We start from the raw sequence: 27,765 nt of genomic DNA, 5'->3' as shown, positions 1-27,765 counted from the left end.
AAAGGACCGAGTGTGGAGAGTTTCCAGTTTGGTGAACTGGGGAGAGAGCCGTGCCTGGAGAGGACACAGACGCTCCTGCAGTCTCTCCCCGTAACCTCACCCCGTGCATTTCTCCCGTCTGGCTGTTTCTGAATTCTCTCCTTCTATAAAAACAAAAACAGTAATCTGGTAAGTGACACGTTTTTTCTGAGTTCTGTGGGCCGTTCCAGCAAACTAATCGAATCCAAAGAGGGGGAGGTCCTGGAAAAGCTGATTGGTAGCTAGTCGGTCAGAAGACCGAGCAAGCTGGACTTTGGACAGGCGTCTGAGGTCCAAGGAGGTTGGGATCCCCACTCCACAGCCGGGCAGTCCAAAGCACAGGTGACAGCCTAGGCTTGCAACTGGCTTTTGGAGTCAGCGAAGGGGAGGGGTGCGGGTGGGGAGGCAGTCCGCATCCTGCGGAACCAAATGCTATCTCCGGGTAAAGAGCCTCAGAATGGAGAAACTGAGTTGAATTGTTGGACCACCTGGCTGGCGCCCGCAGTGTTACTGGTTTGGGGAAACCGCAACCCCACATTGGAAACGGGGTTCAGCACCCCTTTACATGCCCGGGCCCTTGCCCAGGACTCTAACTTAACGGGTGGTGGGGGGAGCAGGTCCTCGGCAGAGGAGCCCCCAGGTGATCATAGTATGTGGGTAGGTTGAGAAACACGACCTCCAGGAGGTATACACACGCGTGTCCCAGCCCTCCCAGTGCTCATTTGAGCCCTAACAACTTCAGAAGTATGAGACTTGGCTTTCAGAGCAGTTTTAGGCACACAGAACAATTTATCAGGAAGGTCAGAAAGTTCCCAAACGCTCCTTCTCTGCCTCCCCCACCCCAATTTCCCCTGTTATTAACACCGGGCATTGGTGTGGTCATTTGTTACAATTGGTGAACCATAATATTGATACGTTATTATTATCTAAAGTCTACAGTTTGAGTTAGAGCTCACACTAGGTGCTGTAAGGTTGTGAGATTTGACCCCTGCATCATGTCAAGTGCCCACTCTGATGGTGTCACACAGTAAGTTTCCCTGCCCTGAAAATCCCCTGTGCTCTGCGGGTTCGTCCCTCCCTCCCCAACCCCTGGCAATCACTGATCGTTCTGCTGTGTCTCTAGTTTTCCAAACTTATTTTTAAAAGCATTTAAAAATGTAGCTAATTAAATCTTTTGGCACTTGCTAAGTTTTCTACATTGAAAACGACAAAATTTCCAGCTTTCGCTTTGTTGTTTTCGTCCTCATTGCCATCTTCAATCGGGGGGACCGAAATAAAAATCTTAAATTTAAAATCCATCAAACTCCCCAAAGTAAGTAAATGTAAAGGAGATGTAAATATACTTTGAAACGCTGATTCTGGGAAGTTTGTAGCATTCACACCTCCCAAGTTACTAAAACAGAAAACTGGGCACAGGCTTCTGGAACACTCTGTGTTCAGGAAAGGAGAATGCCGTGGATTCCACAGGCCAGAAATGACTTCCGTGGGATGGTGTGGAAAGCTGAGACGTCACAGGACGGGGCAAGGGCCAGCAGGTAGGACATTCCTGTCAAAGGACCTGTGTGAGCCACAGAGTGATGGCTTGGGGTGCCCGGGGAAATGTCTGCTGGAGAGACATTTTAGATAGAGCTTGGCATGCACACTGGCACCCAGCGAGACGTGGGGCCAGAGGAATAAACTTGGTCATGGAGGCCACTGCAAACCACATCCAGATTGGTGCTAGCCTGGGCCATAGGGAGCCATTGAAGGTGTCAGAGTATCAGAGTAAGCCAGTCTGAACTGTAAGGGGAAAGGACCATAAGACGTGTAGGAGAGAAACCCCGAAAAACCACAGAGATGATTCTGTGCCGTTCTGGGTTTCCTCTCCTTCCAGCACATGCGACTGACCACACTCCCCACACCGTTTTGGGTATGACCATGTGTTCGTTGGAACGGAAGGTATGCAAATAGAGGACACTTCTGGCTGGAAGCATTTCAGAAGCAGCGTGTACATCACGCTGTTTTTCTTTTTTTTTTTTTTAATGTTTATTTTTGAGAGAGAGAGTGAGAGCATGCGCGCTCAAGAGAGAACAGGTTGCTGGGAAGGGCAGGGAGAGGCAGAGACACAGAATCTGAGGCAGGCTCCAGGCTCTGAGCTGTCAGCACAGAGCCCGACGTGGGGCTCGAACCCACAAACCGTCAGATCATGGCCTGAGCTGAAGATGGACACTTGGCCGACTGAGCCACCCAGGCGCCCCCAAATCACACGATCTTTAGAGGCTTGTGTTCAGACAGTGTCGACAGGAGATGGTCGGGCCTCTGTCCTCTGTATCGTCGAGGAACGACAACGAACAGGTCTCTGCCAGTGAAGCTGTACAAGTAGCAGGAGCAAGAAATAAACTGTTGCCTTGAGCCTCTGCGGTCTGGAGGGTGTTCATTCTGGCAGCACAGCCTAGCGAGGCCTGCTAAGGCCCAGGAGGATGAGGTCTGGGAGGAAGGCAGCAAGGAGACATCACTGGTCTGTTGCTCCCCCAAACTTGAGGGCTCAAAACAACCAGTGTTTATTTGGCTCATGAGTCTGTGGGTCGACTGGATGGTCCTTCTGGACTCCCACATCCGTGGTCACCTGTGGGTCTGGGTAGGTGGCTCTGTCCCACATCTTACGTTCACAGACCAGCCCAGACATGTTCTCCTGGCGATGGCAGAGGGGCAAGAAAGGGAAAACGGGCAAATGTCTGTTTTCTGTTAGGTCACGTTGGCTAACACATCACGTTGGCAAAGTAAGTCACATGCCTGAGCACAGAGTCCGGGAATAGAAGGCCCTGTTCACAGTGGGAGGGCACAGATGCACCGAGGGGGGAGGAACTGGGGCATTTGGGCAGGGAGGGCATCGCGTCACACACAGGTGTGTGCCATGGGACTTGATCCCTGATCGGACCTGAAGGGAGACCTCAAGAATGTTTCCAGCGATGGCCACCAGTCTTGACCGCCCTCTCTTTTATGCACCTGCCACTCTACCCATCAAGATGTGGCCTCTGTTTCTCTGCCCCTTGAACCTAGTCTGTCCTTGTCACTTGATGTGACCAGCACAGTGTGGGAAAGTGCCCCTGCACCTGTTTGCAGACTTGTACAGCTGCTGTGGAAAGGCGCTGATGAGAGACCTTGTAGAGATACGGGGCGTGTGGAGGGAAATGGAGGCACACCTGAGAATCTTCTCCGTTCTCCTCTGAACGATGCCGCACGAGTGAGCCCAGATAAAAACGGAAGACTCGTGAGAAATAAACCATTGTTTTAACCACTACATATATTTGGGGTGACTCTTTACACAGCAGTGGATGACTGATACAAGGGAGATGGTGAGAAGAAAGCAAGGCTGATGCTCAGAATTTGGACTCAAGTTCATAGGGCAGTGGTGGGACTGTTCTCTGAGATCAGAACTCCGGAAGGAGGAACTAGTTTGGGGGAAAAAGTTGTGGATGGAAGTTGGTTACAGCTGAGGGACACCCATGGAGTAAAATCAATCAGGTGTTGACTGGGAGACATGTGTCTGAACTTAGGAAGAAACGAGCTGGAGACTGGAGAATGTTTCCTCTGGATAGTGGAGGATGCCATCAACATAAAGCTGGTCATCCTGGGAGGATGCGGACAGTGTGACCGGAAATGGGCCAAGAACTGAGTGTTGAGGCGTACTCGTCTTCAGAAGTGGTTCTCAAGCTTTAGCGAATATAATTACTACCTAGTGAGTGGGTAAAGATGAGGAGTCCCTGGCCCAGCCCTTGAAGTTTTTGATGGAGGAGGTCAGGATGGGCCTGGGAATCTGCTTTGCAGCCTAGTTGCTGCCCATCTGCTCCCCCTCCCACAGATGGGAAATTCCATCCCAGGTGAGACAGGAGTTTGGGGAGAGGAGGAGAGACCTAGAGCAAAGCTGAGAGGTTTATTTGATTTTACTTAAAGAAAAGAGTTTAGTTGGAGCACGAGAGGGAGGGAGGAAGAGAGAGAGAGAGAGAGAGAGAGAGAGAGTGAGTCCCAAGCAGGCTTTGTGCTCGGCGCAGAGCCTGATGCCGGGCTCTATCTCACGAACCATGAAATCATGACCCGAGCCACAATCAAGAGTCGGACGCTCAGCCAACTGAGCCACCCAGACGCCCCAATTTCACTTTTTAGTGTGGAAGGAGATCGTTTCTATAGCCTGGTGGTGAGGAATGAGTAGCGAGACAGGGGTTGAAGAACAGAAGATCTTTCTTCGCTGCCACCGAGCAGACTCGCTGCGTGGGCGGGCCCCTGGGTCATGAGAGACAGAAGAGAGCTATGAAGCAGTAGGGCTGCTGGAAAGAGCTGGGAGGAATACGCTGGAAATGTCTTGGGGGACATCAGTAAGGAAGATCTGAAGTGGGGGGCTGGCCTCAGCCGTCTGCTGTGTGGCCGAGGGGAAAAGGGCCTGTGGTCACAAGAGTCAAGTGAGGCCTGCTGGCTGGGAGGCCCAGGGCCAAGTCCCTTCGCTTCTCTGAGTCTCACAAAGAGGAATCTGCCTCCTGGGTCCCAACGTGTGGCCTAGTGGTCGAGAGCCCAGGCCCTACTCTGTTGGAAGCCCGGCTGTGCAGCCTTCTGCTCTAAGACCTCGGGCAAGTCCCTCTCTCTGACCTTGTCTTATCTGCAAACTGGAGATCCCAACAGTCCCTGCCTAAGAGGTCAGAATTCCTCTCTGGGCTTGTTCACACTGTTCATTCCGTCTGAGACCCCACTTGTCAATGCCACCGCCCTGTCCTAATCTATGTATCCTGCTCAGCTTTAAGGAATTCCTCCCTGACTCTTCCCCGTTTGTGTTCTGCCATAGCATTTATAATTCTGTAACTCCCTGCTTTATTATCTGCTGTCCCAACCAGACGGGCACCAGAGCGACAGGAATCAGGGCACTTTGGTGGCACCAGCACCTCGCACGGAGTCACCTGGCATATGTTACGGATGACCTTGCAGACTCTGGAGCTGGGAGGCCGAGGTTCATCCCTCTGGCTTCCTTGCCATGAACTGTGTGACCTCAGGAAAAGTAAACTATTTTGACGGTGAGCTTTTCTCCTCCAAAGGCACAATTTTGGAACACAGGTATAACGGATTTAGGCAATAACGATGCTAAAACCAGAGTGGCACGTTGATGAGCAGGCTAGTCACATGCTCTGAACGAATCACCTCCCAATCTTTATTCATTACAAATGGAAAAGGATACCGTTCTCCGGAGTAACAGCCGCTTCCCCAGGTGACCAAGCCCTCACATTCCCACTGGGAATTCGGGGCATCGAGCTGTGATACAACAATAAAGCACATTACTCAAGTATGTTCTGCCGAAAACTTCTAACCTGAATCTAATCATAAGGGCAGGGGATCAGACAAATCAAGATAATGGGGTATTCTATAAGGCAATTGGCCTGGACTATCCAAATTTATCAATGTCCTGAAAGACAAAACAAGGGCAACATGGGAAGGAGGAAGGCTGTTCTCTATTTGAAAAGACTAATGGGGCACCTGGGTGGCTTAGTCTGTTGTCTGACTCTTGATTTCGGCTCAGATCACGCTCTCACAGCTAGTGAGTTCCAGCCCCAGATTGGGCTCAGTGAGGAGCCTACTTGGGATGCCCCCCACCCCGCTCTCCGTTTCATGTGTACCTGGGGGGGGCTCGCTCTTATAAATTCAAACACTTTTTTTAATTAAAAAAAATGAAAACAATTTAAAAGAGGCTAAAGAGAGAACAAAAGGAAGATAGGACCTTTGATTGGATCCAGGATGGGGATGTGGAGGGCAAGTTTTATCTGGGACCACGGATTAAATGGCTCTTAAATTTGAATATAAAGTGTATGTTAGCTAACAATTTTGCATCAGTATTTCTTGGGTATGAAATGGCATTGAGATCACGTAGGATAATGCCTCTGTTCCCAGGAGATAGGTGCTGAAGAATTCCCAAAAGATCTCTGCAGCTCAGAACTCGCAGCGGCTCAGACAAGATCTGCGCATGCACGCAGCCCTCTTGCTGAGACTTATTTCGCGCGGCTGGAGTCAGATTGGGCTCCAAGGGGCGGAAATACGTAAGGGCGGCTTCCGGTGACCCGCGCAGACGTCGAAGACAGCCGGAATGGAGGAGGTGCCTCAGGGTGAGCGCGCGGAGGGGGCATGGATAGGGGGGTTGGAGGGACAGGAACCCCTCTAACTGTGACCTTGTCCCCGTGCAGGCTGTCCCGGGACCGGCAGCGCCCAGGCGGGCCGAGGGGCCTCATGTCAGGGGTGCCCCAACCAGCGGCTCTGCGCCTCCGGAGCCGGCGCCGCTCGGGACCCAGGTGAGGAAGGGGCGAGACCTGAGCCGGAAGTGAAGGGCGCCAGCCGGGAAGAGGTGGGGCGTGCGGGGACAGCTGATGGTTGATGGTGATGAGGGACGGCCCAAAGGTTGAGTGACAGAGGCGGGACCAGGATGCCTGTTAGGAGGGGTGGTCCCAGAGGAGGCGGGGCGTGGAAAAGTCAGGGTTGGGGCGGGGCCTTCAGTCATGGAAGAGTAAAGGGAAGTAGCGGCTGGGGCGGAGCCTGAAGGATCAGTGAGCGGAGTCCGGGCGAAGTGTGGGCGGGGCCGGAGGTTTGAGTGACAGTGACCGGCAGTGGTCGGAGGAGGCCTGCAGCACGAGGAGTAGGGTATAGACTTTGAACTTGGGGAGTGGGGGAGGCGGGGCTCGGGCTCATTCTTTGGACATCATCGTCTTCCTTTGAAAAAAGAGCAATTCTCGCGTTCATTTAACAGAAATATGCATCCATCACCTCCTGGGCACAATGGTCTGTGTTGGGGGTACTGTGAATGAGACAGACGGGGTCACTGCCCCAGTGGATGTTAGTTTAACAGGCGAGACCCACAATAAGCAACCAAGCAAATAACTCATCACAGCAATCAGTACGAAGGATAAATGGGAGGGTGGGGGAAGACTCCGGGGACTTACAGAAAGATCTTTTTTTTTTTTTTTTTTTTTTTTTTTTAATTTTTTTCAACGTTTTTTATTTATTTTTTTTGGGACAGAGAGAGACAGACAGAGCATGAACGGGGGAGGGGCAGAGAGAGGGAGACACAGAATCGGAAACAGGCTCCAGGCTCTGGGCCATCAGCCCAGAGCCCGACGCGGGGCTCGAACTCACGGACCGCGAGATCGTGACCTGGCTGAAGTCGGACGCTTAACCGACTGCGCCACCCAGGCGCCCCCAGAAAGATCTTAAAAAGCAGGAGGCTGGGAGAATTTTGAAGGTGTTCAAAGAGACTTGGGTTTGGTTCTTGGGTCCCACAAACAGTATGACCTTGAGCGAGTGTCTTAACTTCTCTGGGCCTCCATTTTCTCCTCAAAAACAGGCAAGGGGCACCTGGCTGGCTCACTAGAGCCTGCGACTGTCCATCGCAAGGTCATGAGTTCAAGCCCCACGTTGGGCTTGGAGCCTACTTTTTATTTATTTATTTTTTATTTTTTTATTTTTCTTTTAACGTTTATTTATTTTTGAGACAGAGACAGAGCATGAACAGGGGAGGGGCAGAGAGAGAGGGAGACACAGAATCTGAAACAGGCTCCAGGCTCTGAGCGGTCAGCACAGAGCCCGACGCGGGCCTCGAACTCACGGACCGTGAGATCATGACCTGAGCCGAAGTCGGACGCTTAACTGACTGAGCCACCCAGGTGCCCCAGGAGCCTACTTTTTAAATAAGTATGTGTAGGAGCAGTAGTTCTCTCATGGGGGTATTTTAAGGATTTGCAGGAAGGTGAAACATTGAATGTGTAGTAAATGTGTATGTGATCGTCATCCTTGGGCATCCTAAGTGCCTGCTGTTTGTGAGAGTTTCTTTGCCTTGGCACTACTGAACTTTGGATCTGGATAATTCTTTGGGGGGTGGGGGACCGTCCTGCCCGTTGTTAGACATGTCACAGCATCATGGCCTCTACGCACTACATGTCAATAGCACCCCTTCCTTGTGACAACCAAAAATGTTCCCAGGCAGATTTTGTCCCCGGTTGGGGCGTGTTAATGTGGGTGAAGCTCTTCTAGAGCTGGGAATGTAGCAGTGGATGCTGCAGTCTCTGTCCTCCTGGAGCTGATGTTCTAGAAAGAGGACACAGACCGGTCAACCGATAAACGAGAAGATTTCAGATGCGCTAATTGCCTTATTTTCTTGGCAGTCCTTATTATCGCCCTTAGCTAGGTTGTATTTCGCCCACAATCCCTTGAAAGAGCCCCAAGGATTTAGCTCTCGCAAGTCCATTTGGTCAGAGGCTTCATCATCTGATTTGCTTTCTTTGCAGCCATAGAAGAAATCAAAGAAAAATTGAAGACCGTGAAACACAAAATCTTGGTGTTATCTGGGAAAGGTGGTGTTGGAAAAAGCACATTCAGTGCCCACCTTGCCCACGGCCTAGCAGAGGATGAAAACACACAGGTGGGACCTTGGGCAAAACTGGGAGAGACTCCTGTGTGAGGGTTCCTGAGGGTTTGTAGAGAACGGTTTCCTTAGACTAAGTTGGATTGGCTTCCTTGGAATCTAGATCCTTGCAGAGAGAAGGAGGAAAGCATAGCTGTTAAACAGTGAAATGAAATATTTTGTTAGATTCTCCAGCTATGAAAATGGATAGCAGGTGGACATTTAATCTCTTGGTGTGCTGATGATTTTGTCAAGTTCAGACTTATTTCTCTTTATTAGCCCCTTTCTGCCTGTTTCTAGGCCAGGAGTCTACAAACTATAGCCCAAGGGCAAATATAGCCCCTCTCTTTTTATGGCCTGTGAGCTGGAATGGTGTTTACATTTAAAAACGGTTGCTTTTAAAGCGGTAAATAGCATCCTTGATTTTGCCCACAAAGCCTAAAATGCAGTTTATCCTTGAACAGCAGGGGTTTGAACTGCATGTTTCCACTTACATGTGGGCTTTTTATGGTGCCATAAATGTATTTTCTCTTCCTCATGAGTTTTTTAGTAACCTTTTTTTCTCTAGCTTACTGTAGTGTAAGAATATAGTTACAATGTAACACAAAAGTAAGTGCTAATTGACTATTAATGTGTAAGGCTTCCGGTCAGCAGTAGGCTATTGGTAGTTAAAATTGGGGGGAGTCAAAGGTTCTGTATGGATTTTCGACTGCACACGGGTTGTGTTGCTCAAAGGTCAACTGTATTTTCTATTTGGCCCTTGAGGAAGAAAACGTCTGCCAACCCCTGAACTGGGCCACTCACTCCTGGCCAAGTGTACACATGGGCGTGAAAACTCCCAGCTGCCTGGGCCTGCTCTCTGGATTTCAGCCTTAATGAAAGGTGTGATGTGGTGAGGAAGAGGGGGGAAAAATGTTTTTACCACAAAGTTCAAACGGAAATTTACAGTCCCTGCGATTTTTAAAAATACGTTGGATTATTCATGGGAGTCGAGATAATTTTGCATTGACCTTAGAAAAATGACCCTCCTATTCACTTTGGTTGCCACTTTATGCCTAATAAAACCATGGATACTGTGGTTTATGATTTGTGTGTGTGTGTGTGTGTGTGTGTGTGTGTGTGTGTGTGTTTTAACACAGAACACATTCTGTGTTTTTGGTTTTTTCTAGAATGAAATTTTGTTTAAAATTCCAATAAATACTTAACACATCAGAGTTACTAGAATAGCCTGGGTGTCTCTTAGACTCCAAGTCTCTGGTAGGTTGACCCCGAAACGACAGCCCTCGCCGAAGGCTTGTGGCTCGCCTGGCCCTGTGCGTGCTGTGGGTCAGAGAGCCTGCTGTTCTCTGGACGTGAATTGGCAACTAACTGCACTCTGGTGCATCAGGATACTCTTCAAGGCCTACGTGGAAAAACAGTTGTATTTTGTTCGTGTTGAAAGCCATTTCTTCTGTCCGTTCTTCCCGTGGTCTTTGTGCCTCCTTTCGTACATGGACTTATCTTTGGGTATTAGTTTTCTCTTTGTGCGTTTTGAATATGGAGTTATTTTTTTTCTCTTTTTTTTAAATTTTTTCCCAACGTTTTTTATTTATTTTTGGGACAGAGAGAGACAGAGCATGAACGGGGGAGGGGCAGAGAGAGAGGGAGACACAGAATCGGAAACAGGCTCCAGGCTCCGAGCCATCAGCCCAGAGCCTGACGCGGGGCTCGAACTCACGGACCGCGAGATCGTGACCTGGCTGAAGTCGGACGCTTAACCGACTGCGCCACCCAGGCGCCCCTGGAGTTATTTTTTTATATACGAGGGCTGAGTTTCAGTTCAGATTTCTTTTCCAACTCTGATAAATGGCCCTCCGCTTTTTGACTTTAAAAAAAAATTAAAAAGTGCCAGAAGGGAATGTAGAAGTCAATTAATTTAATATCGAAGTTTCAAAACTGCCATGTGTTTATTTTTAAATTCTGAAAGCTGGGTGAATTTCAGCGTTTTATCCTTGTAGGAGATAAACCATTCTACGTTAGTGTGAAATAACCACCGTAAGATCTTAACAGAAGGCTTCATTTCTGCAAAAAAGCCAGCTACAGTGGGTAGGAGATCAAGCCTACCATTTTGACATGCCCTCAATATACACGGGGGCCACTGAGACACCTCACCAGTATCCAGGGACTCTAGGAATACATTTTTCAAATCACCGGATTAAGGAGTTAGAGTTTGCGGGGCGCCTGGGTGGCTCAGTCCGGTGAGCAGCTGACTTCAGCTCAGGTCATGATGTCACAGCTTGGGAGTTCAAGACCCACGTTGGGCTCTGTGCTGGCAGCTCAGAGTCTGCTTCGGATTCTGTGTCTCCCTCTCTCTCTGCCCTTAACTCACTTGCATTCTGTCTCTGTCTCTCTCAAAGGTAAGTAAACATTAAACAAAAAACAAAAAAAAAAAAGAAATTAGAGTTTGCCCCAGGGGTTGGCAAACTTTTGTGTAAAGAACATTTTACACAAAATGTGAATATTTTAGGTTTCACAGGCCATAGGAAGGCCTACAAAGACTAAATCGTTTCTGTAGCGAGTATTTAGTCCTGCCCTTAAACATAAGTGCAGCCATAGACAATCTGTAAAGAAACCAACATGGCCATGTTCTAATACAGTTTTATTGTCACTGGTACTTGAATTTTATAGCATGAAACTGTGTAATTTCTTCCCCCTCTCCACCCTTCTAAAAACGTAATAACCGTTCTTACTTTGTGGGCTGTACAGAAACAGGTAACGGGCTGGGTTTGGCGCCCAGATTGTAGTTTACTGGCCCCCAGTTTGGTTTGCAGCACCAGAAGCACCGGTGCTGGCAGGGGAAGTGCCTCTTTGGAGGAAGGCTGAACCCTTGGGGGAGGCCACAGGCTGGGAGTGAAGCGGCTGGGCTGGGTCATCTGAAACGCTCGGTGTTCTCTGACTCACCCAGGCTCTGAATTCTCCCTTCTTCCTTCTTCCTGTTCTGATCGTTTGCTGGTGCTGGAGCTGTTCCTGCCGGCCTCCAGTGGCTGAGGTGGGCTTCTCTGGAATTTGGCGTCCACCCTCCAAGATGTGCTCTAGGGATTTGGGACATAGGAGAGAGAACTTGGAGGGACCCCTGGGCTTGGAGAAGGCGGCCTCTGGACTCTGGCAGGGACTGAGGGAAATGTGTGTGGCAGGCAGTCTGGTGGGGTTCCTCCAGGGAAGGGAGCCACAGACGAGGCTGAGCCAGACCAGGGAGGCTTTGAATGACCTGGTAAGACATTTGGCGAGCAAAGAGGTAGGATTTGAGTGTTGTGTTAAGAGCATTGCACTGAAGTCGGCCAAGCATGTGACCGAGTATCATTAGAGGGGACAGGAAGCCAGGCGGGAGGCGGTGTTTGCGGCTGCTCCTGGAGGACCCGGAGTAGGGCAGTGGGTGGAACAGTGGCCAGGGAACAAATGAAGGGAGAGCCCAGGAGACTGAAGAAGCAGGGCCTTACCGCTTTTGGAGAAAGGGCAGAATCGGAGCTCCAGGGTGGTGGGTGCTGTAGAGTGTGGTGGGCAGGAATACCGGCTCTGGAGTCAGACTGCCTGGGTTCCCATCACGGCTTCGTCCACACCGCGTCTGTGACCTCGTGCAGGCTCCCAGGCTCTCTGCCTCCGTTTTCTCTGTAAAATGAGCGTCAGGACCGAAGGAAGTAATGGCTGTAAATGTAAAGGGCTCAGTATGGTGGCTGATGGCGTGGGAAGTGCTCAGTAAATTCTGTGACGGCCATCCTTACTGCTTCATCCACTAACTGGAACAGGAGGGGGAGGTGGTGACGATTTCGACTTTAGCCTACCCCAAGCACCGTGCTGAGGACATTCGAAATCTACTTGTTGACTTATTCTTCTGTCCGTCCCTTGCCGTTTGAGGATCGCATTTACATTGGCCAGTTGGTCAGCCAAAAACTGTGATGGTTTCCCTGAGAGAATATCCACATTAACCAGAATGCTCTCTGCTTTTAGAAGCGGTCAGGCATATTCTTAAACGGCTCTCCGAAGATGGGCTTTAACCAGGCCAGAGGCAAGTAACCGCTTGGAAGGAGACTGTCGTTCACACACAACGATGCTTCCACGTAGCTACGTTCTGAAGTAGTTGTCTGGGCTCCACAACTGAGCGGAAACACACCATCCAGTGTGGAAATAGGGCTGATAGGCTGGATTTCTTGATGCACTGGTGGCTTACAAAAAAAAAAAAAAAAGTCTGCACTTAGGAAAGTGTATTTCCCCATAGATCCTTCTCACGACTGGGAACGTCACTGTCTCCAAAGGCTGGAGGCTGTTGACGGACGGACTGTAGACTCTGCATCTCTTGTGTTGATGAATCTCAAATAGCACATGTTCCTTCCTTCCCTAAATTCAGGGGGGCAGTTCTGGTCCCTTTTCTGTCCACTGTCTCGGGGAAGCGCATCCCTGACTCTCAGCAGGACTGTTCTGTGTTAGCCCTCAAGGCAGGCAGGTGTCCCAACAACTTGTTAGCGAAGGGTCTTGAGCCACGAGGGAACAGAACTAGGACGACCCCCCCCCCCCCCCCCCACTCCCACTGATCACCGGCAGTCTGGGATTTTGTGAGTCGTGGTGAAGGGAGCAGAAGCTTCAAAAGTGACACCTCAGCTGGGAGACCACAAAAGCTCCCACACTGTCTTTCCGCGGCAGAGTCACCGACTCCCACAAGGGACCAAGTGGTCATCTTGCTTTGTGATCCGGAAGGGGATTATAGCCTTCGCGGGCGCTCTCTGGGGGCTTCTGGACTGAATAAGGCATGTGTCCGGGGCTTGTAGACTTGAGAGCTTGGACGGGGTCCGATGGTCTCCTGAACATTGGCTTCTGGGATCAGGAGCTATGATGGTTGGGGTGGAGAGAACAGTCCACACGGGTGACTGGATGGAATGCCATCAGGGCTACAGCTTACCTCCCATCACCTTTTTTTTTTTTTTTTTTTTTTTTTTTTTTTTTTTTTAATTTAATTTTATTTTTTTAAGGTTTATTTTTGTGAGAAAGAGAGAGGGAGACAGAGTGTGAGCAGGGGAGGAGCAGGGAGAAGAGGGAGACACAGAATTCGAAGCAGGCTCCAGGCTCTGTGCTGTCAGCACAGACCCCAATACCAGGCTCGAACTCACGAACTGTGAGATCATGACCTCATCGGAAGTCAGATGCTTAACCGACTGAGTCACCCAGGTGTCCCCATCACCTCTTCTTAAGGGGAAGTTTGGGATCCTGATGGTACCCTGTTCCCCCAGTCTCTGGCTGGGAGATGGTTGTGGCAAAGCCTGCTTGTTTCATCAGGCTTCTAGAACCTTCCACAGAGGCCCCTGTAAGCTTTACTCAGGCACGTTTGTCTCTACTAGGGTTCTCTGGCTTGAGCAGAAAGGGAGTTAGTTGGATCGGTTCTGAGTTAGTGACAGGTTCAAAAGGAAGTGTGAAGGGGACAGGATACGTGGCCGCCCAGAGGTCTGGATAGCAGAGACATGTCAGTCTTTTTGGACACCACCAGGGAAGAGAATGCATGGGATGTGTTTCTTGCACTCCTGCATCTTTGCACTCAGGATTTGCCCCCTTGGTTGTGGGGAGCCTGGTTCCTCTAAACTGATAAAATCGTTCCCCTAAGAAAGGGTGCAGAGACTGAGTGACTAGAAACCGAGAGTGCGAGGAAAGCCTGTTAGGATTGCAGTGATGGTGTGATTTCCTGAGTCGTGAGGCCCTGAGATAAAAGGTCTAGATCATTAACACCCACCAGCCTCGAGTGCCAGTGTGAAGGGAAGGAAACCGGGTCCTCAGCTTGAGAATCGTTGGGCTGCGTTCTCCAGGTGGCCCAGCAGGGGGCGGGGGAGCCAAGAGGCTGATCTGATCATGAATCGGTTCCCGATCCAGGGTGAGCAGAGTGAGGAAGTGGAGGCTGGGGTCTGCTGGGACCAGGGAAGAGGAAGCAACAAGCGGATTTGGAGCAAGTTCAAAAGTTACCCAGAGGTGCTGCACTCTGGATTGTTGATGTCGAAGTCTTGAGAGGAATACCAGCCCTCCTGCTCTTCAGAGGGTTCCTGAAGGCGTCTCCCAGCCTGTCCTGTGTCACGCGGAGAAGCTGGGGCATTTGGGGTGGGAGGAGTCCTCCCAGCCTTCACACAGCTTCCCTCGACTTCCTTCTTACCTTCAGTTTCCTGTTAGGCGTTAAGGGGAAGCCATCACTAACTTTCACGATCACAGTGCAGTGCAGCTTGGTCAGAGGTCAGCGAGAGCCTCCACTCTGGCCCTCCTCTCCGGGCCCCACGGGGTCACGGAAGGGGGCCCGGTGTTGGAGTCGGGAGACCTTGGTTTACGTCCCAGCTCTTCTTGCTTATTGAACAAGTCAGTGGGCCTCTCTGAACCTCAGTTTCGTTTTCTGTAAAGCAGGGATAATGATACCCACCTCTCCTTCGGGCACATGGTCAAGGTCGAGTGAACAGTGAGCGGTGGCTGCACCCGAATCTTTGACCAGACATTGGGTTGTTAGATCACCCTGGAGTTGGGCCAGACCTGGGGGTGGGTGCTGAAATCATTGGCGTTGATGGACTGTGCCACGTTCTCTTTAGGAGTTCTCGACGGTGTCTCCGCCGCCTGGAAGCTGCATGCCGTAACTCCCCTGAGATTCCGTTTGGTCCACATCTGACTTAGTTTCTATCTTCTGCGCTTCCTCTTTTCCTCAAGCCCCGTTTCTTTCCCAGTAGTGCACATCTGGAGGACTGCACACTCAGTCGCATCATTGCTCTGGTCTCTTGTTTCCCAGGTCGCCCTTCTGGACATTGACATATGTGGGCCATCGATTCCCAAGATGATGGGATTGGAAGGAGAACAGGTGAGAACTGTCATGCACACCATAGCCAGTATCCTCACGGCAGATGGCTGGGCCGAGCGGCTGATCCCAGACGGAGCAGAGCCGTGCGTCCCCACCCGGCCATGCTGAAACCAGACAAACATTCACTGGTCCGTCTACGTGAACGACAGCTGTGAACGGTGGGGGGGTGGCATTGTATATAAAGTCCACCCACGCCCTTTGAGAAGTATTAGTTTCAATGCCTTCTTGGAGGGGAAGGGAAACACGAGTGAAATGCAGAAGTAGGACACAGAAACTTCACTCTGCCTGGGAAAGCTAGGCCGGTCTTTGCCAGGGGTCCGTACCCTTGGAAATAGGGGAATGTTTTTGCCCTCGTTGTCACCCCTAGGGAGCTGAGGCTGCAAGGCGGGCAGGTGACACAGAGGAGGGCCTCAGCCCTATAGCAGTCTGTACAGGTGCTGATCTCTCCCTCCTAGGTGGTAAGAAGCAGTCCCAGAAAGGGTCCCCCTTGAAGACAGTGCATTAAAGTGAGGCCAGAGAGCTAGGATGTTCCCAGGGTGTTAGATTGGCTCACTCTTCACATAACTGCTGGGCGCCGTGCGCGAGCTGGGGGAGAGTAGTCAACAAGGCAAATAAACGTCCAGCCCTGGTGGGAGGGGGGCAGCTGACAGATCAAAGATAATGAGAGCAGAGTAGGGGGGATGGGAGGAGCAAGGGGAACTGCTGCTTAGGAGGGTGTGGTCCAGGGCATCCTGCTGGGGAAGAGCCTCCTGGGCTGAGGGAGCCAGGTGCAGGAGCCCTGGAGCAGGAGTGTCACCAGCACAATGACTAGTGGCAGGGTGACAGGTAGGGGAGCTGGACAGTAGCCAGAGGCAGGCAGGCCAGGCCTATGGGCGCTACTCAGGGCTGGGATTTGCTGCTGAGGGCGCCTCGGGAAGGGGCATGACACCATCCAGGAGGGAGGAAGAGCTTAGGGGTCCAACACGTGTGCTCATGTGCCATCAGTGACCAGCTTCTTCGCACATGCCCACAGCACGGCTCTGTGTTTACTTGTCAGTTATGGGCACATAGCACTGAATGTACCAACAGGTGAGTATTTTATAGACCCTGAATTTTTTACATGGTGAGATAAAATAGAAGTGATGGTGTTTTCTTCTCATACCCTGTTGGGGTTATTATGTTTTTTACCCCCTCTTTTAAGCCTGCCATTGTGGAGGATGAGTTTAAATAGGGAAGAAGGTTTGTTGTTTTGTTTGTTTGTTTTAATCTTTGTTTATTTTTGAGAGAGAGAGAGAGAGTGCAAGCAGGGGAGGGGCAGAGAGAGAGAGAGGGAGACACAGAATCCGAAGCAGTCTCTAGGATCTGAGTTGTTAGCACAGAGCCTGATGCGGGGCTCGAACCCATGAACCGTGAGATCATGACCTGAGCTGAAGTCGGATGCTCAACCTCTTGAGACCCCGGGCGCCCGTTTTTTTTTTTAAATGAAGACCTGGGTGATATAGGTGAAGGGGGACCAAGGACACACCTGTTGTGATGAGCAGAGTCGCAGATGGAATTGTAGAGTCGCTGTGGTGTATTCCTGAAACTAATGCAACGCGGCATGTTTGCTGGAATTAAAAAAAAGAAAAGCTAAAAAACCCTTAAAGCCAGTCATCAGAGACCACCTGGTATATGGTTGCAGGTCTGTGAAATGTCCAGAACAGGCACCTCTGTAGAGACAAGGGTGGGTGGTAGTCCTCTAGGATGGGGGGGAGGTGGAAGGATCGGGGACGACTGCTAAGGGGTGACGAAAATGTTCTGAAACTGACTGGTGGTGGGGGCCCAGCTCCCGCGAATATCCCGAAAGCCACTGAGCTGTTGGCTGTGGGAGACTGACGTGGCGTGGGAATGAGATCCCCGGAGAGCATTTTAACAGTAGGGCTCCTGTGCTGCCCGGCGACACAGCTGCTAAGACTGCCATGTACTTGGAAGTCGAGTCAGGTCCAGCTTGACGAGGAAGAGGCGGGGCGGGGTGGAACGCCGGCTGTTAACGAACGTCTGCTGGAAAGAGAGTGTGAATCATGAAGTGGCCCCTGAGCTTCCTGTCGACACCTCTCCCCTGTCCGCGCCCCCCTCCCCCCCAGTTCTTGTGCCCACAGGCTGACACCCCGGCTGCCAACGGGCCAGGGTCTGTGTCGCTGCTTCACACTTGGCCTTTTACAGAGACGGCCTTGCTGCGCCACAGTCCCCTGCACATCCTCGACAACCCCCGCCTGGTTGCTGTCACACCTGTAAAATACCCCGGCCCCAGGTTATATTTGAACCTGACTAGACATAACCAGCCAGGGTTTCAAAATAACCCAACTCAGGGAGGGTGGAGGGTTGAGAAATAGAGCTTCTATGACCCATGGCCTCTCCCCAGCTGTTCACTCTCTAGTAAGGATTTAGTGGTAGCATTTGAGAGGAGGAATTGTTTTTATGAAGTTGTTTTCTTAATGTGTAAATTGGTCTGTGTGAGAAGTGTGCCTAAGCGTGTCATTTCTTATAAATGCGTGTGTCCGTGTTCGTGTTTGTGCAGGTTCACCAGAGTGGCTCGGGCTGGTCTCCAGTGGTGAGTTGGTTTTGTTTTGTTTTTCAGTGTTTATTTTTGAGAGAGAGAGTGCGCATAAGTCGTGGGGGCGGGGGGTGGGGAGGGAGACACGGATTCCAAAGCAGGCTCCAGGCTCTGAGCTGTCAGCACAGAGCCCGATGCGGGGCTCGAACACACGAACCGTGAGGTCGTGACCTGAGCTGAAGTCAGAGGCTTAACTGACTGAGCCACGCAAGCACCCTATTATTTCTCTTTGCCTTATTTTCAGGGTAGTGTGTCATGTGTACCTAACAGATGTGGGTTGGGCTGGCAACACTTTCCTCAACCCAACACTCAGTCAGCAGATACTTACTATCGAAGGACTGTTTTAGGTGCAGGGAATACAGTTAAGATCAGGGACTGGCAAACTGTTTCTCCGAAGGGTCAGGTAGTAAATATTTGCAGTTCAGGGATGGTACGCTACCCGCTGTTGAAGTGTGAAGGTGATAATACGTGAATGAATGACCACGGTTGTATTCCAACAAAACTTGACGTACGAAAGCAGAAGGTGGGCCAGATTTGGCCTGGAAGCTAAAGTTTGCCAACCCAGGTGAGAGCAGTTAAAGGATGCTTCAGCTGAGGTTAGGCTGCAGCACAGGGCCCCAGGGGACCTCTTTCAAGTCCTCCCCCCCCCCCCATGGTAACCCTTCTCCTCCTGCTCAAAATGATTTGTGGGTTTAAAGAATGAATAGACCCAAGGCGCCTGGGTGGCTATCGGTTAATGGCCTCACTCTTGGTTTCAGCTCAGGTCGTGAGCTCACAGTTTGTGAGGTCAGGCTCCGTGCTGACAATGCAGAGCCTACGTGGAATTCTCTCTCTCCCCGTCTCTCTCTCCGTCCGTCCCTCCCTCTCTCAAAATAAATAATAAACTGGCAAAAAATAATGACTAGACCCATAAGTCACGTGGTCATTTAGTTCCCCAAATGGTTTTTTCATTTTGAGCTCAGATAAATGACAAGGAAGTGCCTTGCCCTGTGGTTTTAAATGTTTCTTGTTTCATCCTGTTTAGTTCTTGGAAGACAACCTGGGGGTGATGTCCGTGGGTTTCTTGCTCAGCAGTCCTGACGATGCCGTTATCTGGAGGGGACCAAAGAAGAATGGTTTGCCACTCCACTTTTTCTCTTTGCTTACCATCTTCCAAGGGCAGCCTGGCCCGTCAGGATGGCAACTGTGATCTGCCGGGCTTTTGCACGGTATCATTTGTAAGCATCTCATGGCCTCTGTTGTTGCCTTCACTGGTTGAAGAGAGCCGAACAGAAATACCAGGGGCTGTTTGACAATTTTTAACATCTATGATGGGTTTTTTCTCCTTAAGACCTCTGTAACCCTGAAATTATTTTCACTGTGGTTTTATAGTAGCTTTTCTATGCCCAAGAAACGTGTGAGGTGACATCACAGCAAGGTGATTGGGCCGCTGAGGCTTAGGGTAACCATGCAAAAGTGTCTTTTAGGACAGGGCTCCTGAGCCCAGGCCCTCGTGACTTCTGGGGCCAAGAGAATTCTCTGTTAGGGGAGGGGTGGACTGTGTTCTGCCTTCTAGGGTGCCGGCACCCTGGCCTCTAGCTGCCAGATGCCAGTAGCACGCCCCACCCCAGCCGTAGGCAGACGCCCCTGATTTAGAGCACAGACCAAGTGTACGTGAAGATCCTGAACCGCCTCTAGAGAGTCGTGAGTACGGAAACGAGAAAGAGAAGGGGCCTCACTGGATCTCTCTCCAGGCATGATCAAGCAGTTCCTTCGGGACGTGGACTGGGGAGAGGTCGACTACCTCATCGTGGACACCCCGCCGGGCACGTCGGACGAACACCTCTCGGCCGTCCAGTACCTGTCCGCGGCACACGTCGATGGGGCGGTGATCATCACTACTCCTCAGGTGAGCGAGCGCCCGCGCAGAGAGGGCACCACGCTGTGCCCTGTCGAACGGTTTCTTTCTCGTGCGGTCTCGAGCCCCTTTTCTTGAAGCAGCTCCCGCCAACACGTGCTCCGACCGCCCTCGGTTCGGATCTGCAGAAACTTGTGAAACGTTTTGTCTGTGGTCCAGGCGTTTGCTGTGTACAAAATGAGCATGCCGCAATTCTGTCCACAGATTAAACAGTAGCGGCTCGAAATTGCTTTGAAGTGTCCTTCACCAAGCCCGCAAGGCCACTGGTGCTGTTAGAATTCGGCCTGTCCCTCGTGGTCACCTCCCCACCCCACTGTGCCCCCGCATCCGTCCCCCTGCAGTGCTTCTGTTCACGTCTCCGACAAACAGAGGAAGTCTGGTTTTCCGTACAGCCATCTTCGGGTATAGACAGGCTTCTGGATTAGCTGCTACAGCCCTTGCCCCTTCTTTAGCGACGCCTGGGTCCTCCTGTCCCAGTCGCACGCAGGCCGTGCTGGGCGCACGCTGAGGAGAGAGCAGTAGCGTCAGCCTGAGTGAGCCCAGCAGTGAACAAACATGGTCAGGTTTGCGATATGCTCTGTTCTTGTCATTGCTCTCACAGGGTCCCAAGAAATGAGTTACGCCTGTCACGGTACTCTCCTCCACTCCTAAGAAAGCACAAGAAAGTAGGTTTTTGTCTGTGAGGCAGTCAGTATCACCCCTTGTCAGACCTGTGCCGAGCACCCACTACGAACACGCCCCGGGCCAGGCGCCAGGGAGGGAAAAGGCCGGTCCTCCCTCAGGGCCTGTGCGGTTCACGGAGGAACGTGGGTGCCGGACGCAGTGCGTTCGTGGCGCTCCGACAAGCGGGGGTGACCACGGTGGGCCACGTGGGGGTGCCTGGGTCAGGGAGCGGACGACGCGACAGGCGTGAGAGAGGGCTCTGGTGCTGGTCAGGGGGCCTCTGGGGGGCGTGCAGAGAAGCAGATACGCCCCTCTGGTGGCTGCAGCGGAGGGAGCACCCGTCCCAGGGAGCGGCAGTGGAGGGAGGGTGGCTTTGTCCTTAGGCTGGTCGGGGCCACTCCAGGCCGGCCACACGATGGAATGCAGCGCCATGCCGTGGGATGTTGATAGTGGGGAGGCGTTAGGGGGGTGGGCACAGGGAGCATACAGGAACTCTTGGTGTTCAGTTTTGTTGTGAACTGGTTCAAAATCATCTGTTGAGAAACCACAGAAATCCACTTTGCATCAAGGTGGCTTCTTCAGGGCCTCCTGGGTGGCTCAGTCAGTTGAGCATCCGATTTCAGCTCAGGTTCATGAGTTTCAGTCCCACGTTGGGCTGTCGGCTCAGCCTGCTTTGGATCGTCCGTCCCCTTCTCTCTGCCCCTAGCCCACTCATGCTTGCTCTCTCAAAAATGAAGAGACATTAAAAAAAAAAAAAAAAAAAGGCTAAGGCAACTTGACTGTGAGAGAGCACAGACTGCCCCTTGGGCTCAACAAGAGAGGCACAGCAAGAGCAGAGGCTGGCCCTTCTCCGGGAAGCCATGGAAGGACGCTCCACATTTGTGTGCCCTTCCTCCAGAACCTCTCGGCAGAGTGTGACACGACAGCAGGGTCTCCTGGTTTCTCAGAGCCCTTCACAGCCACCGTTACAGGCAGCGGACCCTTTTGGGGGGCATTTTTGACACAGCGGCGCCACCAAGGGGAGAACGACAGAGGTGCAGGGAGATGCGGGGACTCTTACCAGCTGACCTTCTCCCTTAATGTCTTTGTGTCTCTCTCTCCGTGCCAGACAGACCGAGAACCAAAGGTGTGCTCAGGAGAGAGGGAGGACTGGGAGCCTTGTGCCTCCGGGCACCCCCCACGTGGTAAAGCCACAGACGTGTCTGCAATAATGTGGCACCGGGGCGTGGAGAGGGTACTAAGCAAGGATTACACACAGTGCTCACGCTGTCAGATGAACTTTCAGAGCTCAGAAGTGAATTCAATCTCAATACGGGAATGTGCCTTAGTTTCTTGTCCATAAAGCTGTGTTCAAAAGTTGAGATCAGAGGTTAGCAACCTTTTTTTTTTTTTTTTTAAATGGCCAGATATAAATATTTTAGGCTTTATGTCTCCTACATCCTGTCACAGCTACTCCTTTGTATCACTGGAGGACAAAGGCAGCCTGGGATGAGATGTGAAGGAACGGGCGTGGCTGCGTCCAGAAGTTTCTAAAAACAGGCAGGCGGCCAGATGGGGCCCACTTTCCCCCGATCTAGACAATGGTGCACAGTCGTGTACTGCTGAGAAAACAACCCTGAGGTGTCGTAAAAGGTTATTATTCTGCACATTCATTGTACGTTTACCATTTGGCTGTTCAGGTTTATCCTTTCGGGGTTTGTGGGAGTCCATGCCCCGAACAGGGGTCACCACATGGTCAGGCCCAAATACTTATTAAACGTGAGGCTTTCTGGTGCCGAGTCCACTGCAGTGCCGCCCCTGCCCGCACACAGTCTGTTTTCACTTTGATCTTGAAATAAATGGTGTTTTGAACCTTGACAGGAGGTGTCCCTCCAGGACGTCCGCAAAGAAATCAGCTTCTGCCACAAGGTGAAGCTGCCCATCATCGGAGTGGTGGAGAACATGAGTGTTTTCGTCTGCCCCAAGTGCAAGGTGGGAATGCGGTGGCCCGGGCCCGGCCGCCCAGGCCCTTCCTCGTAGTGGTGGAGGAGAGCCTGGGACACGGTTTCTGTGACACAGTTTCTGCTTTCCCCCTCATTTTGGGAAGTGGGATCATACACACACAAAATACTGCTGATTTAAGGAAAACTCTGCTGGGGTGGTTACTGTTTCATACTCAAACAGCCATTTTTTAAAGTTGCTTTAAAATGTCCAGTTTTAATTCTGAAAACAAAGTCCTAACTCTTCCCTTTTAACTTGCCTCCTAGAAAGAGTCTCAGATATTCCCACCAACGACGGGGGGTGCGGAGGTCTTGTGCCAGGACCTGAAGATCCCTCTCCTCGGAAAAGTGCCTCTGGACCCACACATAGGTGGGTGAGTCTGAGCGCCGATTTCAACTTTGTGTCGCCAAGCGGGGTGTTCACACCCCGCACGGCCGCGACCGTGGGGGCCACAGATGAAGGGCCTGCTTTCAGGTGCTCACCTCCAGGCGAGGGAAACCGTAGGCCCTCTGGGTCACGAGGGGGCCGCGTGGGGCCTGGAACTTGGGTCACGACTGTCTGCAAGATGCCGGGAGGCCATGGGAGAGGAATTCACCCAAGGCGAGGGGGCCGGAGGGGGACTGGGCAGGGGTATGCTGGGCGGTCCCATCTCAGGAATTAGGTTCTGAGGTGAAAGTCCTGAACACAATTAGCCTGGAAAACCCCTTAGGAAGACTTTCTGCCTCTTGGGAGGTCCGGCACAGCACCGAGGGCCCTGTCTCTCAGCACTAGGTGAGGGTGTTGGTCTGCCTTCAGGGGCTATGTTGCATGAAAAAATGCCCCCTTTTTAAAAAGATTATTTTAATGTTCATTCTTGAGATACAGAGACAGAGCAAGAGCAGGGGAGGTTCAGAGAGAGAGGGAGACACAGAATCCGAAGCAGGCTCCAGGTTGCGAGCTATCAGCACAGAACCCGACGCGGGGCTCCAACTCACAGACCGCGAGATTGCGACCTGAGCTCATGTGGGACACTTAACCCACTTGAGCCACCATGTGCCCCACAAATGCCCCGTTTTTAATGCCAGAGTCCCGCGCATCCCCTCTAGACAACCCCGTGAGCTGCAGTGAGCCTGGAGGAGGGAATGGTGGACCCCATCCCCATTGTGTGTTCACTGTTGCTAAGTGGCATGGTGGGGAGGGCAGTCCACACCTTTTAAGTTATACCTGCCTCCACATTTGTTTCCCGGGGACCACAGAGTTGAACTTGGGTATGTCGGCTGTGCCGGGGACTTGCAGAAGCCGTGGGGTGGGAGCACGAGCAGAGGGGCCTGGGCCTGCAGGAAGCCAAGGGGCGAAGGCTGGAAGGCAGGCTGGAGCCCGGGTGTGGACAGCTTTGCAGCCAAGCTTGGCTGCTGGACCTGCAGCAGTTGGGAAATGAGAAACAGACCCTGAGCCAGGGCACAGGGGCGAGTGCTGAGAGGGAGACCTGCAGGCGGCTCTGCAGGGGAGTGGGGAGGAGGGTAGGACTTGCCTGGGGCTGGGCGTTGCCATGTGGAGGAAGGGACGTGCAGGAGAGGGAAGGGGACAGGACTTGATGGTTGGGGAGAAAGTTGGCTGAGGTCCCAGCCATCTAGGAGCTGGGGCCGATGGGCAGCCATGATGACCATGGGAGACACGGGTGTGGGGAGGGCCAGGTTCCTACTCCCGTGCTGCTTCTTAGAGGCAGGGGAGGCTTGAGGGTTGGCAGCAGGCTGGGGAGCTGTGTGGGCCACGCCCAGGCAGGCCAGATTGTTGGGGGGCTGGAAGGAGGTGGGGCCGCCCCAGGACTGCGTGCCTCTCTGGAACCCTGGGGCCCAGGAGAATATCCTGGGAGCCTTTGCTCCCCCTTGAGAAGCACTCTGCGCTGGGGGACCCCAGGTACCACAGGAAATCCCAGCTGTTCTTTTAGGGAGGGGCAAACACCCAGGGAGATTAACCACTGTGCGCCGGCCAGGCATGGTGCTGAGTTCACCCTTTTCCCTCGGGTGGTCAGAGCACAGGTCTCCTGCTAAAGGTCCCCAGCGGCAGCTGGAGCACAGGGGTGCTGCTGAGGGACAGGCTGGGCAGTGGCTCCGGGCGTACCCACTGCTGTGAGCCTGTCCCCTAGCTGGAGGCCAGGTCCCTCAGATCCCTATGATAGGATGGGAGGGGCCCGGAAGAGCCTATCCAGGCTCGGGGAGCCCCAAGCCAGTGTGCAGGTCCCAGCCCCTGTGAGGGAGGGAGGCAGCTGCCCTCCTGCCTGACTCCGTCCACTAGTCACAAAGAAGCAAAGTTCTAGCACTTTACAAGAGCTGCTAGCAGAGGCCCTCGGGGGCGGCTGCGGCTCAGTCTGAAGCTAAGAGAATGAAGTGTCTTCTAGGGAGCAGTACCGTGTGACGTTACATGTCCCCGAGCCTCATTTGTCGTTGAAATCAGGAGACCAGTGAGGAAGGGGGGTTAGCACGTTCGTACAGTGGAAAGGAGGACAAGGCGGTGAGGGCACTGTGACCCTCGTGAACTCTTTTGTCCAGCGGGAGCCAAGGTGGATGCCCGGACACAGACAGGAAGGGATGAAGCTTGCGGTCCAGCCTGGGTGGGAGCCCTGGGGCAGGAGGTAAGGCCACCTCACTGGCCCTGGGGTTCTCAGCCCCTCCCCGGCCTCAGAGTCCTGCTTCTCCCCACCGCCGGCTGGAGGCTCCAAGTCCTGACAGCCACATCTGTAAGAGGGGGTGATAACAATGCCCCCCATCCCTGCCGGGGGGGCTGCTGCTGCATCGATGTCCCCAGAGGACACCAGAAAGCCTCAGCAACAAGCTCTTCTGACAGGACTGTTCTTAGAGCACAGTCAGAGGAAAGGGGAGCCTTGAAAATGGGGAATGAACCAGGGTACCTTTGGAAGGGGAGGGCCTACTGGGGAAGGGAAGACTTAAGAACATCGTGGCCATCACGGGACTGTGCTGGGATTCCCCAGACCTAGTCTAGCTACCCCATTTCTGCCATGGTCCCAGGGTAGCCCGGGCTCATCTGGGCTCCACCTCTGCCACCCCCCTCTCCTCTTGGATCCTCCCTGCACACCCCCCCCCCCCCCCCCCCCCGCCAGCTCGGTTTCCCTGGCCCTGTGCCCAAGTAAGAGGGGAAGTGAGAAAGGGATAGTTCGGCACTTGGCCTTGCCACGGCCCACCTAAGGTTGGGGAGCAGAACCACAGACCTGCTTCTCCAGCAGTGCTGGGTAGGCTGATGGGGTTCTGCCCAGGATAGGGGGAGAAGAAAAGAGCACCTGCCTGGCAGGGTCTCCGACCACTGCCAGAGGTCCCTGCACCGTGGCACCTGGATCCTAGGACCCCACTGTGTGTCCTTGGGAGGGTGCTGGGAAAGCCCAGCAGACAGGTGGCCGCTGCCGTGGAAAACGCACCCGGTGGAACCCACGTCTTGTACGCTGCTGTTCATTTTGTGTGTTTCTCAGCTTTGCTCTTGTCCGGTGAGGCTCAAGGCCTTCCTAAGGTCACACGACCAGAAAGAACCCCCAGTTCGTGTGGCCTCTGTCTTCACCGATGTTTTTTCATTTATCTCCTTAAGGTAAGAGTTGTGACAAAGGACAGTCTTTTTTGATTGATGCACCGGATTCCCCAGCTGCTTTAGCCTACAGAGGTATCATTCAAAGTACGTGTGCATGCGAGTCCCGGGAACTCAGAGGGCTGTGGGGCTGAGTGGGAGAAGATCCTGTCTAGGGTCATCTGTGGAGCATTAGGGTCACTGCCATGCAGCCTCGGGTGGGGACAGGAGGGCTAGTAGGGGCTGGGATGACCCTCAGCCCAGGAAGCCAGGTGTCTGTGAGAAACTGGTTAAAGGAAAAAAAACAAACCTGTGCCGACCTGACTACATTGGTGGGCTGCCATTGGAAGCCTGGATTTTAGGGGGGCTGGGAGCAGTAAGTTGTTAAAGCGTATAGGCTCATGGCACACAGTAGAGTTCCTTTTACCTAGGAAGATGGTGTCCGGGGCCAATACCAGCATTCCCAGGATTCTTGATCTGTGGAATGAGCCGATGGGAGACTTCAGCCAGATAGGACCATGGATGAGCGCTTTTGAAGAGTTAGGGCAGCAGCAGAACAGGGCTGTTTTGGGAGTTAGGCCGTCTGGGGGTTCAGCCCTCACCAGCACAGGCACAGCTGCCGGAGACACTGCCTCATCATCACTGCTTCTGTGTCTCGTGTTCCAGAAATCCAGGAGTTCTGTGGTCTCCATCAGCCAAAAGAAGAGCACCTCATCAGCTCCTGAAACACAAGAGAACATTCAAGACGCAAGCCGCACTTGCACTCCAGCCTGAGCAGCATGGGGACAGAGTGGGGTCACAGGCAGAAAGGGACCAGACTCTGGTATGGCATGAAGTCATTTTTTTAGAGATGCTTGAGTCATAGGATTTGTATACTTTTCAACACACATAAAGGCATTCTTTACAAACACGCCTCTTAAAAATAAGAACCTCAAACCTCTCCCCCAAGGCCTGCTTCCAGGAAAGAGCCAACGGCTTATTGGTCTGGGAATTCTCTGCTGGAAGCTTGTGCAGTTACAGAACTTCTCCCTCAAGCCACTGCTGCCTCAGAAGATAAGCCTAAAAAAGAACCCCGGTGATGGATGTGTGGCTTCACTGCAAAACCCAGTCATGGCTTCAAGTAGCACAGTCCAAATGCTGCTTCAGAATGAGGGAAAAATTAGTCCCCAGAAGCCCTTGAAAAGCTCTTAAATCACCCATGGAAACAGAAGAGGTCATCTGTGTCTGTACCTAGTGCACACTATAGCCAGTAATTTACAGCATCCTATAAGACAGCTTATAGGGTTTTTGGTTTTTTTTAATTACATAAAAGGAGACACCCATGTAAATTCTAGAATTCTCTTCATTGCCAGGAGATGTGCAGGAATGGACACCGAGGGAAGAGTGAATTCCCGTTTCCCATCTCTCTCGGGGCTTGGGCAGACAGATGGGCAAATCCCTCGTTCTCTCCCTTTCTCTCATTTCCTGCCCCCTCCCTTCATGCCTGCACATATGGTTGATTTTGTATGTGTTCAGTGTGAGGAAAGGGCAGGGAGGAGGCCTGCAAAACCCGGAGGACACAGGCTGGCTCGCCCCTGGCTCTGTGCCCAGGCCCCCACCTTGATCCCACCTCTTACCTAATGCTTGTGAATCTCCAGCCCCTTGAGGCCAGGCTTCTGGAAGTCCCTTGGGCTGGCCTGCAAGGGGAAAAGTCAGCTGTGGCTTTGTCTTCACAAGTGAGGGGCCCGATTCTGCTGATTCAGGGGCCAGAGCAAACCCACGATGTAACCAAAAGCCCACAGAGCTCATCGCTCAATGTCTTGGTCTAAAGCAGCCCTGGTCAGATTTTAAGATGG

The 27,765-nt window shown here is 52.4% G+C and overlaps 2 protein-coding genes across 3 annotated transcripts in view; one reads left to right on the top strand and one right to left on the bottom strand.

Annotated features, from left to right (window-relative positions):
• NUBP1 (NUBP iron-sulfur cluster assembly factor 1, cytosolic) lies at positions 1-27,252 on the top strand. 2 transcript variants are annotated; one of them, XR_009614837.3, is made up of 13 exons: positions 1-168; positions 5,926-6,137; positions 6,216-6,320; positions 8,307-8,440; positions 15,201-15,269; positions 17,806-17,838; positions 18,866-18,956; positions 19,575-19,729; positions 22,262-22,372; positions 22,648-22,750; positions 24,910-24,992; positions 25,955-26,038; positions 26,597-27,252. XR_009614837.3 is itself a non-coding variant. In XM_060648473.3 (12 exons), the coding sequence occupies exons 2-12, from the start codon at positions 6,119-6,121 to the stop codon at positions 26,653-26,655; spliced, it is 963 nt and encodes a 320-aa protein (XP_060504456.1). In that variant the 5' UTR covers positions 6-168; positions 5,926-6,118; the 3' UTR covers positions 26,656-27,252. The 2 variants fall into 2 exon arrangements, 1 of the variants encoding a protein (XP_060504456.1); XM_060648473.3 differs by lacking the exon at positions 24,910-24,992 and having other exon boundaries at positions 6-168.
• TVP23A (trans-golgi network vesicle protein 23 homolog A) overlaps positions 26,474-27,765 on the bottom strand; it is a 28,896-nt gene continuing 27,604 nt past the window's right edge. The window contains exons 7-8 of the mRNA XM_060648476.3: positions 27,547-27,606; positions 26,474-26,651 (exon numbers count right to left, since the gene is read on the bottom strand). Of these exons, the coding sequence (XP_060504459.2) occupies positions 27,547-27,606 (60 nt within the window). The 3' untranslated portion in view covers positions 26,474-26,651. The remainder of the gene's footprint in view (positions 26,652-27,546; positions 27,607-27,765) is intronic.

The sequence above is a fragment of the Panthera onca genome, chromosome E3 (genome assembly GCF_046562875.1).
Source record: "Panthera onca isolate mPanOnc1 chromosome E3, mPanOnc1 haplotype 2, whole genome shotgun sequence".
NCBI classification, from domain to species: domain Eukaryota; kingdom Metazoa; phylum Chordata; class Mammalia; order Carnivora; family Felidae; genus Panthera; species Panthera onca.
The sequence above is the reverse complement of the archived record's forward strand: the minus strand, read 5'-3'. Positions and strand labels throughout refer to the sequence as shown.

What these genes read in the sequence shown, in the direction of transcription:
- NUBP1 (XM_060648473.3), top strand. An exon ending in CGGCGCCGCTCGGGACCCAG is followed by an intron (nt 6,321 to 8,306) that starts GTGAGGAAGGGG and finishes CTTTCTTTGCAG; the next exon opens with CCATAGAAGAAATCAAAGAA. An exon ending in CTACAGAGGTATCATTCAAA is followed by an intron (nt 26,039 to 26,596) that starts GTACGTGTGCAT and finishes CTCGTGTTCCAG; the next exon opens with AAATCCAGGAGTTCTGTGGT.